At 41.4% G+C, this 16,918-nt stretch overlaps 1 protein-coding gene across 1 annotated transcript in view; it reads left to right on the top strand.

Annotated features, from left to right (window-relative positions):
* The first annotated feature begins 208 nt into the window (after window positions 1-208).
* COL14A1 (collagen type XIV alpha 1 chain) overlaps window positions 209-16,918 on the top strand; it is a 134,786-nt gene continuing 118,076 nt past the window's right edge. Inside the window, exons 1-4 of the mRNA XM_063131328.1 lie at window positions 209-269; window positions 1,119-1,235; window positions 4,499-4,642; window positions 7,937-8,056. Of these exons, the coding sequence (XP_062987398.1) occupies window positions 209-269; window positions 1,119-1,235; window positions 4,499-4,642; window positions 7,937-8,056 (442 nt within the window). The remainder of the gene's footprint in view (window positions 270-1,118; window positions 1,236-4,498; window positions 4,643-7,936; window positions 8,057-16,918) is intronic.

The following is a 16,918-nucleotide window of genomic DNA, read 5'->3' on the forward strand; positions in this document are numbered from 1 at the left end:
GTAATATGCCTTGCCAAATGCTTGGCGTTATCGACACTGATACTCAACACTGAATAAACTGTTACGGCTTTTCCTCACCTCTAGTGGGAATTCTGCCAACCCTAATTGTCTGGGTGATCTGGGAATCCTCTGTAGCAGAAGTTCACAGATACTGGGAGGGATCCAACCGCATGACAGAGCTAGAGCTGTTGACGTTGCGCTAGCGTAAATGGACACTGGTACAACGTCAGTAACGCTTGCGAGCACGACAACTTTCCCAGGGTCCGTTGGTGGGAAGCCGTGGCAGTTGGTCAAATTTATGTTTGTTTAATTGACACTATTTGTATATTGCTTTTTATTATTATTATTTATTTATTTATATAGCACCATCAGTGTACATGGTGCTGTACAGAGTAAAACAATAAAATAGCAAAATCCGGCCGCATAGGCTATTACATTCTAATAGAATAATAATAAAACAATAAGAAGGGGAAGAGAATGCACAAACAATTATAGTGTAGATATGTCCTAAGTGACATTCTGCCTTAAACTGGGGCGGTGGGGGGGAGGGAATCTAGCATCCTTAATTGTTCACAAATTGCAGCCAATTAGTTCCTTTCATGATGTCAGCTTGGTGCACGCCCACAAACACCTCTGGCCTTTGAAAATCATGATGCTACCTGTGTCCACATAAGCATTTGAAACATATGACCTTGATTCCCCTCTCCCCCTCCCCCGGACCAAAGAAGTTAGAACAGCATATTATGTTGCTCCCTCCCACATATATAACAATGAACACATATAACAAAAGGCAAATTTGTACATTGGCTTTGCTCATTAAGCTTGGGCTTTTTAACCTCTAACTCCCATGTCTGTCTTTCCCTATTGGTGGCAATAGTCCCTTTTTAATCTATTGTGTAGGGTATGTCTTTGGGAACAAATAATGCACCTTGTCCTATTTAATGTCAATTTACAAACTAATAGACTTGCATCATGTGACTCCTCTGATAACCCGCATCCTTTGTCTTGTCTGAAAAAGTGTTGCGTCTCTTAATTCGAATGTCTGTATGTGCTGTCATGTTAATTTCTAAATAAATCCAATTGACACTTCAGTGCCTGTATTTTTTCTTCCCTTTCAGTGGCCCCACCATCAAGATTAAGATATACTGTTGTTGATCATGACAGTATTCAGATTTCATGGAAAGCCCCTAAAGGGCAATTGGATGGATATAAACTCCTCGTCACTCCAAATGCAGGTAAAAGAAGCGGGGTGTGTGTGTGTGTGTGTGTGTGAGAGAGAGAGAGAGAACTTTCAAACTGAACTCCAAGGTTCTTTAGAAGCTGATCCAGCATTCCTTCTGTATATGTGCGAGGAGCAGCACATATCAGACTTCTAATAATTCAGTTTATTATTTTTATCTCACTGGGGAAATGTAGTCTGGAAGGTGGGGGAGTGCAACTTAGAATTGTTCCTAGTTGTTGGTCCATCAAGGCCTAGGATTGTTTTGGCCTTTGAGATTATAGAGGTTCCCTCTGTTGAAAAAATGAAACTGTTTCTTCCAGTTCACCCCACATAGTCTGCTTGTATTAAGGCGTTCTGGTCTTGTCTCTTAAAGAGGCAATACACCTCGACAAAGAAGTCACTAATGGAGGACCAACTTCTCCTTCAATGCATAACCAAAGCAGGGTGTTGGGTGTTGTGCTGCCACCACCCTTTTAGCTTTTAAGAGGGGACTTTAAGCCTTTCTCTGTGTGTGTCACAAACCTTCGGCGGCAAATAAGACCGAGCGAGGCATGGTTTTAAAATAACAAAACAATTTTTTTTATAAGGATCAAGATATTTTAATACACCATATGTTTCATGGTGTTAAATTACATGCTCATTACTGGCCACTTGGTTTTTCGCTGGTCCTTTTGATGTCGATGTCCACCTCCCGCGCGTCTCCCACTCCTGGTCTTCTTTCCATAACAAAATAAGACCCCGTTTTGGAGTGGATGGGTTTGGAAGCAAAACGTGCCACCATTTCCTGCTGTGTGCCATTAAAGTAGCACAGTAAAAATGTCTAGTGAATGGCCGTGGTCATTGTTTATTTCCTCTTTCTTCCTGTGTGAAGGAAGAGGAAGTATTGTGGGAAAGAAGTGGGGGGGAGCGATGGTAAGGAAATGTGATTCCTCCCCCCCTCCCAGTCTGATGACGCTCTTAGGGACTGGCAGAAAGAGCTTTAAGCTAGAATATGCTTGTAGTTGAAGTTTTTTGGCCTACGCCTTTTGCCTTCAGCCACATCCACCACTGAAATGATGTCCCCCAAGAACTTCTCCAAAATGGAATTTGTCCCCCAGGCTGAAAAAGTTCTGTGATGTAGGGAATGGGGCCAGTGGGGAATGTGTCGGGGGGGAACACATTCCCCCTCACCACACAATTATTCATCACATGGAGTATAGAGTTCCTGTGAATTGTGGATCTGGATTTATGGCCCTTGGCCATATATTCATATTAATTTAAAGATTAAAGATCTGTGTGGACTCCTGACTTGAATGGGTTCATTCTGTCCTAAAAGCTAGTAGAAGCTTGTTGGGAAAGGCTTACAAAGGCTTAAGTTGGAGGCCTACAGCACCATGTACACTGATGGTGCTATATAAATAAATAATAATAATAATCATCATCATCATCATCATCATCATCATCATCATCAAACGCCTACGATCCTATTGATTTTATAATAGAAGTTTACTATAACTGAGGGGCTAACTACACACCAATGTGTGTAAATGCAGTCTGATTTCTTTTTAAATGAAAAGTAGGTTTTGGAGTCTGTTTTTCTAAGTGGAGGAGATTTTACCCACATCTGGAACTCCAATGAGGGGAAAAGCAGCTTTGGGTGACTTTTCAGCAGAAAAACAGCTTAAGGACCTCTCTCCAGCGTCTACTTCTCAGCCCAGAATTGTAGCTTCTGAAGGTGTTTTTCATTTTTTTTTAAAGGGCCCTTTATTGTAACATGAGTGTATAACTTGTAGTTTGCCTCAGAGGATCTTGTTTGCTAAGAAGAGATTATTTTGGCTGTTCTTCTGGACCCTTTTGTTGTGAAGAAATCAAGCATTTATATTTGCATCATGCACTGACCAAAAGTATATTTGGGGGAGAAACAATATAAATCTGGAGTATTTACATAGAGCTGTACTTTCACCTAGTTATGGAGTTGAAGATTTAGGAAAGAGACTGCTAAGAAGTGTTTGAATTAGGTTAAAGGCTACTCAGCTTTAAGACAGAGCTTGCTTTATAAATTGGCATTCTGTTCTGAAGAGTTTTGGTATTAACTGTTTTAAACCAGATTGTGGTGTTCTTTAATTATTATAGGGAAGCAGTGGGAGGGGCATTTTGCACATAACGACAACCCAGAGTATGGGTTGAGTATAAGTTGGCATTGAACTGTGAGTTGTCATTACATATGAACCCTGCACTATGGTTAAACTATGGGTTGTTAACCACAAATAACCCAGGAAGAGAACCCATGGTTTGTTGTTGGATTAAGAACTCTGCAATGTTCGTGGTTAACAACCCATAATTAAGCCATACTGCAATGTTTGCACATAATGACAACCCACAATTCAACAACAAGCCATGATTCAACAACAAACCATGCTCAACCCATACTCTGGGGCCTTAGCTAGACCTAAGGTTTATCCCGGGATCGTCCCGGGGTCATCCCTGCCTGCTCCCGGGATATCCTGTGTGTCATTTACATGAACAGGGATGACCCCAGGACAATCCCGGGATAAACCTTAGGTCTAGCTAAGGCCACAGTTGTCATTATGTATGAACCAGGTCAGTGTGTGATGTCTTCCTGCTATGCCTAAATGGGTATAAAATACCCATGGTACAAATACTTAAAAACAACACATGGTACAGCCCTCCTGGGATCATAGAACTTTAGAATGCAGGTGGAGTGATCATGTTTGAATGTTAACCTGAGATAGGCAGTGGTTTCTAATATGAGGGGTGGATGGGACACACGTTTAATCATGCACCCTTTCTGAAGTGGTAATATAAGTGCTCAGCTACATAGACAGGAATTTCAGATCATTCAGGCATCTGTAGCATAGCTGCATATGAGTATAAATGATTCAGGAGGAAGACACATGGAAACACGATTTAAAGCTATATAACTCCAACATATGCCAACGAAGTGGCTTGTTATGCCAAGGCATACAGACACCCGTTTATATATCCCCACATCCAAACTAGATTCTAAAGGAGGTGTTCTAACTATTCCAGGATTTTACTCTGGGGTGGGAGAAAAGGTGTACACCATTCCTCTTTCCTCGGAGAGTCACACAATCAGTTCTGGACTAGATGGTGTGACTTTGTATAAGGCAGCTTTACATGTCGGTACGGTTTAACAGTCAAGTCATTATGCTTTAGAAAATATTATATTGCACACTTACACAAAAATGTAGGTCACAACGCTATGTTTCATAGTTATTTAAAACTGCAATGCTGGTCTTGTTTCTCTTTTTGCAGGTGGGAAAACCAATGAGCTCACTCTTCAAAACAATGCAAACAAAGCAATTATTCAAGGTCTTATCCCTGATCAGAGCTATACGGTTCAGATAGTTGCATTTGCAAAGGACCAAGAAAGCAAGGCAGCTCAAGGCCAGTTCCGAAGTATGTTATCTCCTATTATGTGCATATCTCATAGGACTTTGCTTTGCAGGGGAAGTGGATTTAAGGATTCAAAATAAAAAACAAAACTCAAGTACTCCAGGGCTTTTAAACTCTTCTTTAAGTGGAGTTAAGGGAAAACTTTTACAAAATATTATAGAAGTTGCATTATACATCAGTTGGGGTATTATGGGTATTATACACCACTTTTTCCAATCTGTGTTGTAGATGTTGAAGGTGAAGGGGAACATTTGCACATTTTGGTAGGAATACATGGAACTGGAGAAATAATGAGTTATGCTATCCCACTGACCTCTCAAGTCATTTTATTAAAGGCAGTAGAGTAGGGATGGGCTTCTCCAGATGTTTTGGTTTACAACTCCCATCAGCCCTTGCCAGTATGGTCAAGGGTGGGGAGTTATTAGAGTTGTAAGCCAAAACATCTGGAGGGCTACATGTCGCCCATCCCTGCTAGGAGTAGATGAGCCCTTTGTCTCTGGCCAATTATTGCAGTATTCTCTTTGGGTTCATCTACACCAAGCAGGGTATTGCACAATGAAAGCGGTATATAAAAGGCAGGAGCCACATCAAGCAGGATATAGCAGTATGAAAGCGGTATATGGTATGTGTCAATGGGCCCCAACAGTTGTCAGTGCACTTCAATACCACTATAAAGCAACAGTGTGGCTCCTGCCTTTTATATACCACTTTCATAGTGCAATAACCTGCTTCGTGTAGATTAGGCCTTTAACACAGGAGTATATTTGTGTGTCTGTTGGTACCATTGGGGAGCTTCTCTACTCCGTTTGTAGACTACATGTTTTGCATGTAAAATGTGTGAGTCTGATCCCTGAAGGAATCCCAGTGCCCATAAGGAGTGAAATCACAATTGTTAATGAAGAACCTGTGCCAAGCTCTCTCTCAGCCATTTCATAGTAGAACTGTCTGTATTTACTAACTCAGAAAAACCACATGCTACTTAAAAGGTAAAGAGCAAACTGTTGGATGGTCGCTCCAGGCTCTGAGTTATTAGCTGTGGTTGTGTTTTAGAGTTGCTTAATTCCCCCCAAAAAGCAAGGCTGACCATGCAACTTCACCCATAAGGCTAACAGTATATTAAAATACTGTTACTTTGGCTTTGCTGTGTTTTTATTGGCTGCAATATGACTTGGGGGCCTTCCTAGACGAGGCCTTAGCGCGTTTTGAGACCCGTTTTCCCTGCTGTGCGTCCAGATGACGCACAGGGGAATCCGAGCCCAGGCCGCACTGAGGCCTCCTCTAACGCGCCATAAGCGAAGTCGCTTATGGCGCGCCTGAGGCTGGGGCTGCGAAACGTCTAGGAAGGTCCGTGGCTTTTTGCGGCTACTCGCTTACTCGCGAGTAGGCGCGAAAAGCCATGGACCTGGCACAGCGCTCTTATGAGCGCTGTGCCCATCGGGCCGGGGGGGGGGGGGAAAGAGAGGGGCAGGGGGAAGGCCGGACCCGGCAGGACAGGCGGGGGGAGAGCAGGCATTGGGGATGGCAAGGGAGGGGCTTTGCCCGGGCAACCGCCAGGCGCCGCCGCCTAAACAAGCAGGCAACCGGCGCTGCCAGGGCAAGGCCGGGGGCAGGGAGGGGGGGCTTCGTTTTTTTTAAAAAAAGGACTTACCTGGTCCAGAGTCTTCGGGCCGCACGTGGCCCCTTTAACCCCAAAAAAACCATGGCTGACACTGCAGGGCTTGCATTGTCCCTACGCGTCGGCCGTCTAGGAGGCTGGGCAGCGCGCTTTAAAGTTAGAGCGCCATCGCCCCGCCTCCCTGCCGGCTTATCCCGGCAGGTCTAGCAAAGCCCTTAGATCCTCATGACAGCATAATGGTTTGACTCAATGAAATCAGACATCATATGTCTGCAAAGCTCTCTTTTTCTATCTTAAATGTGGATATGTTGAATGTCGTTTACAGTTCTTAAGACCATTGAGATTCAGCTATAAAGGATATGCTAAAGGCTGATTCATACAATATGGCTTGCTCAGTGTACACCTACAATGTTTTCAGTATATATTTGTAAATGGAAACTGAACAACTGGGGATAAACTCATGTTTGCAAATATACATATAGACATATATAATCATATAGGGCCTGTTCAGACAACATGCTAAGCCATGGTTCACACAACAAGCTAAGTCATAATGTTTAGCTCAAAATGCCTAACCACTGTGGCTTAGCGTGTCATCTGAACAGGGCCTAAGTGACCCAGAGTTGCTTTTGTCTTCTTGATGGGTATCCTTTCCTTAACAAACCCAGGTTTAACTACTACAGCATGATGTATGAAAAGGCCCTAAAGAAGGACAGGACTGAAATGCATAGGGAAGAATTACTGAGAAATCAATAGCATAACTGAAAATGGGTCACAAGCATTTTATTTATTTATTTATTTATTTATTTATTTATTTATTTATTACATTTTTATACTGCCCAATAGCCGAAGCTCTCTGGGCGGTTCACAAAAATTAAAACCATGAAGACCACAATAAAACAACCAACAATCTAAAAACACAAATACAAACTACAATACAAAAAGCACAACCAGGATAAAACCACACAGCAGAAATTGATATAGGTTAAAATACGGAATTAAAACAGCAACGTTTAAATTTAAGTTAAATTAGGTGTTAAAATACTGAGAAATTAAAAAGGTCTTTAGCTGGCGATGAAAGGAGTACAGTGTAGGCACCAGGTGAACCTCTCTGGGGAGCTCATTCCACAGCCAGGGTGCCACAGCAAAGAAAGCCCTCCTCCAGTAGAACATGATTTTTTAATATGATGCAACTGTCCCCCCGCTCCCATATTAAATGCTTCTTATAGATGCCTTTGAATGATTCTGTTATACGATAATGGGTGCATGGTATCACTACCATATTATCTGGAATAGTGCATTTAGCTTTCCACATTTTAGGAAGATTGCACAAATTGGGGAGGATTCAGAGGAAACTGACAATGATGATAAATCGTTTAGAATTCAGGAGATAGAAGTTGAGACTCAAAGAGCCCAGTAGGTTTATTCTAACGAAGAACAGATAAAAGGAACATTAAAAGGAATTCTTCAGAAATGTCAAGAACCATTTTTCTTCAGTACCACTTGGAAAAAGGGCAATAGTAAAATTACATTAGAATGTTGCTGAAATATAAAACTGTTTAATGAAGCATTATCTGAAGATGAAATATTATCTGAAGCAGCCAATTTTATTGTTAGGGAAGGAGGATTTACTCTGTTGTGGGGGGTTTAACTTTAAAGACCAATTTTATCCATTTTTGCAGTTAAAGACATCGAGAAAAAAAAGGAAACTTCAGGCAAACCCAAAGTCAAGGATGTAGGTAAATGGAAACCCTCCATTCCAACAGAGGATTCAGAAAGTACAGCATCTCCAAAAGCAGAAGGTCAGAACTTATGGGAGGGAAATGGGCAAAATGAAAATGGTGATGTTTTCTGTATTCTCTAATACAGTCCATATTGTAATATACATGGAGGTTAGGGAGGTGTACTGTCCTGGCAAACAGATTTCACCCCACTTGTTTTAAAATATCAGCATTTAATCACATCAATTACTTTTTAATGTATTGTTAATTATTAGCTAGCTAAAAGCCACACACCAATGGGAACCGAAAAAACAACCTGTGCTTTGCACGATCATCTGGCAGACAAATCATGGGTAAACTCTAGGTAAGGTGACTGTTACGTGTAAACCTAGTCAATGGGACTTACTTACAAGTAAACATTTTTAAAAATTAATATATGTACAGTATACAAAAAGGAAAAAAAAGTTGATTGATACAACTTTTATGGGAAGGAAGTTTAATCAAGTAGAGATAGAAAAAGAAATATAAAGGGAAAAAGGAGACAAAAAAGGAAAAGAGAAAAAAGAAAAAAAGAAAGAAAGAAACATGAATAGGATTATTACACAAGAAAAGGATGAGACAAATTCATGGAGGTGAGGTCTATCAATGGCAATTAGCTAGGACAGCAAAATGTAACCACATAGAAAGGCATTAAGCCTTTGAATACCATATACTGGGGAAAAACAGGGAGAAGCAATCACCTTTATGCCCTTCATTTATAGTTTTTAAGAATTTATATGCCAACTTCATTAATAATATTTTGGGGTGAGTTTCAAATAAAACAACAGAATATGAAATAGAGTACATAAAAACGACAGTGAAATTGTGCATCCTCATGAGAGCTCAGAGGCAATTGCATAACCATTGTTGGAGAGAGAATGCTGAAGAAGATGGACTTTGTTCTGTTCCAGGAAGTTAGTTCTAGGGTGCTTCCACGTGAGCTTTTTGTAGCACTATTGACCTGTCTCATTCACAAAATTTTACAGGGCGTCCAGACGTCATTGTTTTCCACTCCTAACCTTCCCAAGTTTTGTTTGTTTGTTGTTACTGCAGAAAAGAGTTGGAATTGTTGCACAATACCTTCTGACTGTTAGCGCTAGAAGTTCTCCGACTGGAAGAACCCCTGATGTTCTGAAAGCAAATGGTTATTAACTAGTGAACAGCAGGATCTCTGAGGAGATTTAAGTGTTTTCTAGGGCATTTCAGTCATCAAAGAGTCACTCTTTTGCTGGCTTTCTATTCTCAGTCTTTCCTAGGCAGACACTCTGAATTTCCAGACGGCTTCTCTTCATTCTTCATGCTCAGATAGTCTTAAGCCCAATGGCTCATGATTCCTCTGTAGTCAGCATCAGTTCCTCTTTGAACAAGAATGAACAGAATCACAGCTTCTTTCACCATGCCCTGACCTTGTAAGAAATGTTCCTTTGGACAGTCTCCTGAGGTTTCCCTACATCAAAATTGCTTCTCTGCTAGAAAAAAAGGGCACTAGGCTCTCAATATTTCTTAGTAAATTTATCATGCAACAAATGTATTTTACTTGCATCTCTCAAAAAATAATAATTCTCCAGGTTCTCTTTTATCTGTTTTATCTTGTCACTGTTCTCCCAAACGTGTTGCTCCAGCACTTTCAGCTGAACAAGACTTAACTTGATGGACAGCTATAGGGGGGTTGTGTCAGTTCTTCTTAAAAGTTGTACAGCTTCCAATCTTCTGAAGACATGGCGGGGTGGGGTGGGGGAAGCCTTTTTGAAAAAGCTTTAGTGAAAATGCACCAAATGTGGAAAATGTTTATTGACTATCAGTGTGAAACCTAGTTATATTCCTTAGGCTAAGGAAAGAAAGAAAAATAGACCTGCCCTGATATTATTATGCGGATGGAAAAGAAACTTTTCTGTACAGAAAAAGCAGCTGGAAAATCAACATATTCAGGTGCAATTATAGATGTTTCTTTCCACTGTTCCCCTTGCAGACTGTAGAAAAAGAAGCAATGACCCTGTTCAGATGACATGCTAAGACACGGTGGTTAAGCACTTGGAGCTAAACATTGTGGTTTAGCATGTCGTGTGTGAACGTAACGTGTGGTGTGAACCATTCCTAACCATGGTGGCTACATGACCGCTGTTTAAACATGCTCATTAACCATTTGCTGCAAAAAGGTTATTGGCCTAATCACAGCTTAGCGTGTTGTCTGAACAGGCCCAATGTAAGTATTGGCTTAGGGTGAAGGAACTCCTAACATTTGTAGAGTAGTGGAAGTGCTCTCATTGGCATGGTTCGCACAACAGTAGGGTGGTTAATAAGCCATGATGGCTTATTAACCACCCCTGCACATACTGGTTGCATGCTGGCTGATTTCCCTAATTATCCTTCCCAGGCACAGGTTGTCTAATGTCTGAACCTAACAAACCACCCAGCAACCCTACAACAGACCATGGGTTCTAGGTAGTTTGTTAACTATCCCAGGCACCCACCCTTGTTGGTTTCGAATGTCACAATAACCCACCCTTGATGAAGATAATTAGGGAAATCACCTGGCATGTGATTGGCATGCACAGGGGTGGTTAACAAACCACTGTGATTTATTAAGGACCTTTGTGTTATGTGAAGTCAGTCATAGTGTTCAGCTCAGATGTACCTATTCCTTATGGCATCGACTTTAATGTCTTAGAATAACAGAAATATAGGTGCTCCTGGGGAATAACCACAAGTGGACTAATACAGGGGAAGGGTGTCCAAAATGCCAACTCTGACTGTAGCCACAGGAAAGCAAAATGTGGCCACTATGATCAAAGCAATCCTCTGCACAAGTCCTGAATATGTTGTTTTGATCCATGACAAAATGCTAAAAGAAAATGCATTGTTGAAGACTTGAGTAATGAGATGGGAATACAAAGGACTAGATGTTCTTATGCCATGAAGCAAAGGCAGTGACAAGGGAGGGGAAAAGTCAAGTTGTCTTCAAGTTGGTGCATGAGTAGAGACGGGAGAACTTCCCCGCCCCACCCCAGCTTCCAGCCAGAGTCGGATTAGTTTGGAAATAATCCAGGCTGTTTCCTCGAAAGTCAGAAATAACTTGGCTTATTCTCTGCGCCAATCTGACTTTAGGCTATATATATATATATATATATATATATATATATATATATATATGACTCGCCCTGATTCTATTATACAGATAGAAAAGCAACGTCTCTGTATGGAAAAAGCAGTTGGAAATCAACAGTTTCAGGTGCAATTATAGATGTTTCTTTCCACTATTTCCTTTGCAGGCTATAGAAAAAGAAGCAATGGAAGTGTTGGCTTAGGGTGAAGACACTCCTAACATTGGTAGAGTAGATGGAAGTGCTCTCATTGGCCCAGTTTGCCCGTCACCCTCCCCTTCCTCACACCCAGCCACCCTGATCCCCTAAACACCCTTCCATTGCAGTAAACCCTCAAAAAAGTACAACTATCAAGGTCCACCTGGGCCTTTTCTACTGACCTGCTGGTAGCACATCAGAGAAGGAAGAGGCCGAGATTGTCAGTGTGTGATGTATTGCAGAAGGGAGGTAATTCCAGAGGGAAGGTGCCATCACAGTGAAGGGCCCTTGCCGTGTTGCCGCCAGACGGAACTCTGGAAAATGTGGCACAGACAGCAAGGTCTCTCTTGAAGATTGTAGAGATCTAATGGGAAGAAGATCTTTCAGGTAAGCTGGTCTTTATTTAGGGCTTTATATGGCGATGATGATGATGATGATGATGATGATGATGATAAAAAATGCCTTGAACCTGGCTCTAGCAAATTGACAGCCAAAGCTGCTCTTTCAGTACAGTTGGGCAGACCCCCAGTAGTCCAGTCTTGAGATTACTGTTGCATGGATTACAGCTGTCTCTGTCCAGGAACAGGCACAGCTGGCTGAATAAATCCTCCATGTTCAGAGGCGACATGCCACTGAATAGCAGTTGAGGACAACAGAGTGGGAGGCCTGTTGCCTCGTGACATGCATGTGGTTTCCAGGAAGCATTGGAATGGCCACTGTTGGAAGCAAGAGGTTAGCTTAACCAGATGCACCCTTGGTATGATCCAATAGCACTCTTCATATGTTTTTATGCACTGAAATGCCAAGGGACCCGGTAATATATGCCCTTTTCCATTTCCAATAATATTGAGAACTAAATAGACAACCTTGTTGTATGATTAGAATAGTACTTCTTCACACAGTGCATAGCTGAATTATGGAACTCACTACCACAAGATGTAGTGATAGCCACCAATTTGGATGGCTTTAAAGGGGGGTTGGATAAATTCCTGGAAGCAAAGGCTATAAATGGTTGTGTGTTATCTCCAGTATTCGAGGCAGTAAGCCTGTGTGCACCAGTTGCTAGGGAACATGGGTGGGAAGGTGCTGTTGCACCATGTCCTGCTTGTTCATCGCTGGCCGATGGCTGGTTGGCCACTGTGCGAACAGAGTGCTGGACTAAGTGGACCCTTGGTCTGATCCAGCATGACACTTCTTATGTTATCTACTCACATCAGAAGGTTTTGATGTGATCTATGTGTTGTTTTGTAGATATATGTATATAGAATAGCAATGATTTTGCACTGTTCTAGCCTGCAGTTGGTAGATACAGATATATAGAATTTTTGAATTCTGCCTGTCTTTTTCTTTAATTGAAACATCTTATTTGAAGATTTTAATATCTGTTGTGTTTTTCTTGCTGCACGGAGGATTTATTTCTTTTTGCTAACTGCATAAATAAAGAACAGAAAAGAAAGGAAAATGCAAGTTGTCACTTACGTCGTTCACATAAATCAAGCCTGTAATTTAAGTTGCCACTTCTAATGGAAGGTTGGACTCAATATGTCCATTCAGGGCATTATGTGTTTTTAAGGGCATGATAATACTTGTCTCACAAAAATGTTGTCAGGCTTAATTAATTTGTTGTCTGCATGTTGTGAAGTGCCAATAACTACTTAAGCTGTCAGTTGGAGTATATGGATTGAGACAAAATGTGGCCTTTTTAAAAAAAGAAAGAAAGGTAACAGAACCATCAAGAGTGAAATAGGTTAATACACTATTTAATATCTCTCTTTCTTCTAGACAAATGCAATATAGTATAGCTTTTTCTTGGAAGAACAGCAACATGATAAGTTATAAAACTTTTGAAGCAAAATATCTGCCATAGTTTTAACACCACCTGCCTGCCCTCTAGGTATGTGTGGAAGGAGTGAAGTACAGCTAAGGTCAATGCTGTAACTAGCTATTTCTATGCCTGGGGCTTACAATGCCCCCTGGAACCAGAGCCACAGATATTCAGAAAGAACACACTTTGGATAGTACATATAAGAGGCCACAAAGGGTAAAATGTGTGTGTGTGTGTGTGTGTGTGTAGGAGTTACCCCTGGACTGACCCCTGGGGGGGGGGTGATTGGTAAAATCTGGAAGTGGGGGAAAGATAAGAATGTGATCCTTTAAGAGTACGCTTGGTAAGAGTCCAAGGACTCTCTGCTCAGCCTACTTCTGTTCAGAAGCTCTCTCTCTCTCACACACAAATCTTTCTAGTGGCTGCTTTCTAATAGGCAGCAGCTGGCCAGAGACATGTCTCTAATTTTTCCATCTCTCTCCCACCAACAGAATTTTGATACTGGTAATTACATTAACCAGCAGAAGGTGCTCTACTGTGTAAGGATGCAAGCACAAAGCTAGTGAAAATATCATAGAATCACAGAATAGTAGAGTTGGATGGGGCCTATAAATGCAGTTAAAAGCACAACACACAATTAAATCAGGTTCACTTCTTAGAGTGAATGTGGATGGTCCTGATCCTGCTAGTACCATTGGAAATGTAAAGAGGTCCAGGTGGATTTGCACCTACCTCCTGAACCTTCCTCCAGCAGTGCTTTTCCTTTGATATTGTCAAGCCCTCCAATGCAAGGGACTACTTCTGTTCAGTTTGATGCGTTCTACATTATCTTACTTTCCTTCTGAGGTTAAGAACATGAGAAGAGCTATGCTGGATCAGACCTAGAGTCCATCTCATCCAGCCATCTGTTCACATAGTGGCCAACCCTGTGTGAAACCCTCAAGTAGGACATGAGTGCAATACCATCCTCCTGGTTGTTAACCCCAGCAACTGGTGTACCTAGGCACATGTACACACACAATTTTAATGATCAACTATGAGAAGTCCCTGGACTCATTAAAACTCTATCATACATTGAATAATAATAATAATAATAATAATAATAATAATAATAATAATAATAATTTATTTCTTACCCGCCTCTCCCTCTGGATCGAGGTGCGGAACAACAGATACAAATACCATAAAACTGATTAAAAACATATAAAACTGATACAATATTAAAATAACAGTGAAATATCTTAAAATTGGTCTTGGTAGGCCTGCCAGAAGAGATCAGTCTTTATAGCTTTCTTGAATTCGAAAAGCCTATTAAGTTGATGAATCTCTCCTAGCAGGTCATTTCACAAAAGAGAAGGTCCTCCGGGTAACACTTGTCAATCTTGTTTTGGCTGACTGGGTTAGTGTGACCATATGAAAAGGAGGACAGGGCTCCTGTATCTTTAACTGTAATGTAGAAAAGGGGATTTCAGCAGGTGTCAATTGAAGAGGGTGGAATTCTCTCTTCATCACCACAGTTAAAGCCGCAGAAGCCTTACCCTCTTTTGTATCTGGCCACTCTACTACAGCTAGTGTAGCTTTAACTGTGGTGATGAAGAGGGAAGTTCACCCACTTCAATTGACACCCGCTACAATTCCCTGTTCTACATTACTGTTAAAGATACAGGAGCCCTGTCCTCCTTTTCATATGGTCACCCTATGACTAGTAAATTCTTCCCAGAGGACCTAAGTGTGTGGGTGGATTGAATGGGAGAAGGCGATCCCGCAGGTAACCTGGACCCAAAACATGTAGGACTTTAAAGGTAATAATCAACACTTTATATGCCTGGAAACTCATTGGCAGCCAATGAAGTTATTTTAAAGCTGGTGTAATATGTTCACCCTTCGGTGTACCGGTGACCAACCTGGCTGCCATATTTTGAACTAGTTGAAGTTTCTGGACTAAGTACGAAGGTAGCCCTATGTACAGCGCATTGCAGAAGTCGAACCTCGAAGTTACCAGCATGTGCACTACCTGGGAATAGAGGAAGCATTTCATTTCATTAGACAATGGATATGGGCAGGACACAACCTGCGGTCATTGGAGGGCAGGTCAATGGTGTAACGTTGCTGTCCCTTCAGTGTGTGAACGTTGAGCCTCCATCATGTGTATAACACATGAAGGACGTAACAATATGAAAGAACTGCTGGATTTGGCCTGGATGGGGTATGCTTTCTGGAAGGATCCAGGAAGTAGTTGAGGGCAACACCTGCTGCTTCTGGCCTGAGGAGAGAGAGGCCACAGCCTGAGAGAGCTCTGTACAGAAGCTTTTGTTTAAATAGAAGTTGGAGGTTTGTTTATAAAGCAGAGATTGTCTGTTTTTGTGAGGTGCAATCCACCATATTTGAAACAAAGGGTGCTATCAGTATAAAAAAACATGTCCAAATATATTTCCAGTAAATTTGCTGCTTAATTAGCAATAAAACAGATTTCACCCCCTCCCGAGATATACTAACTAACAGAAGATACAACTCTGAAAATCTTCTCATATCCCTTGATTAATAATATGCTCAAAGCATATTGGGACTTGATTTTAGTCTCATTAAAATAACCTATGTATTAGGAGCTTTACAATAATGAGCACTGAGGCTTAAAAAGCCCAATAGAATCTGGAGATATTAATTTAAGTTCTATCGCATATTATGCATAGCCTGCTTACCTCCTAATTCTTCTTCCCATGGTGCCTCCTAGTCTGTTACTAAACCTGGGGTGGATCAGCCTGCGTTTATAGATCAGCCTGCCCATTATTTTAATAATTTTATTTCTAAAATAATTTGTATTGCCACAAATACTGTTTTACAATCAGTTTAGAACTTATATAACTCTGGATTAAGCCATAGCTACTGGTATTTAGACAAAAACTGCCTCTGAACCTGGATGCTCCCTTCAGCTATCATAGTTAATATCCACTGATAGGTCAGACTTGTATGAATTTGTCTAATCCCACTGTCATGATACCATGGCTGTCTCTACACGAGCAATTTATTGCATGCTTGTGATTGGCTACTCACGGAAGTTTGTGGGTCCGTTACATGATGTCATCAACCTCCAGGACATCTCCTGCGCCTTCCCCTGGTAATCCCATTCTAAAAACAAACAAACCTGGATATCCCAGTTCTTCTAAAGTATTGCAGGATTTCCTAGCACATGCAGCTGAAGTTGCGCTACAAAGCATCCACTAGAAGGTGTTGTTGCATTCAAGTATATGAGCACCGAGAAGAGGGGAAGTTTTCAATTACAGATCATGTCGTCAGCAATTCAAACCACGTGGTCACCCCTCTCTGCCATGTAATGCAGCCCATTACAATCGTGCAAAAGACACACGGAGCACAAAGCCCTGGTAAGCCAATGCAATTTCCCCTTAATGTAGAGACAAGGCATGTCTTCGGTTCCATAAATTAAAACCTTGTAAAACATCCCCATGCATGCGCCTTGGGCTTGAATGTAGAGCCTGATACACTCCACTCTCTGGCCAGGCAGTTAGTGGGGAAGGGAGGCCTGCTCGTTGGAGGGTTTCCCTTGGCCACCTTTCAGGGTACAAGCTCTCCCAAGGCGGTGTACAGCAATAAAACACATAAAACGATTAAGAGCAATAAGAACTCAGTAAAAACAGTTAGAAGAGCAATCAGAATGAGCAATAAAACCAACAACAAAACATTAACAACAAAAATCATATCAGGAGAAGGCCAGTGTAAAATAATATGTTTTCAAGAACTTCTTAAAAGCCTGCAATGATGGAG

The sequence above is a fragment of the Elgaria multicarinata genome, chromosome 7 (genome assembly GCF_023053635.1).
Source record: "Elgaria multicarinata webbii isolate HBS135686 ecotype San Diego chromosome 7, rElgMul1.1.pri, whole genome shotgun sequence".
NCBI lineage: Eukaryota > Metazoa > Chordata > Lepidosauria > Squamata > Anguidae > Elgaria > Elgaria multicarinata.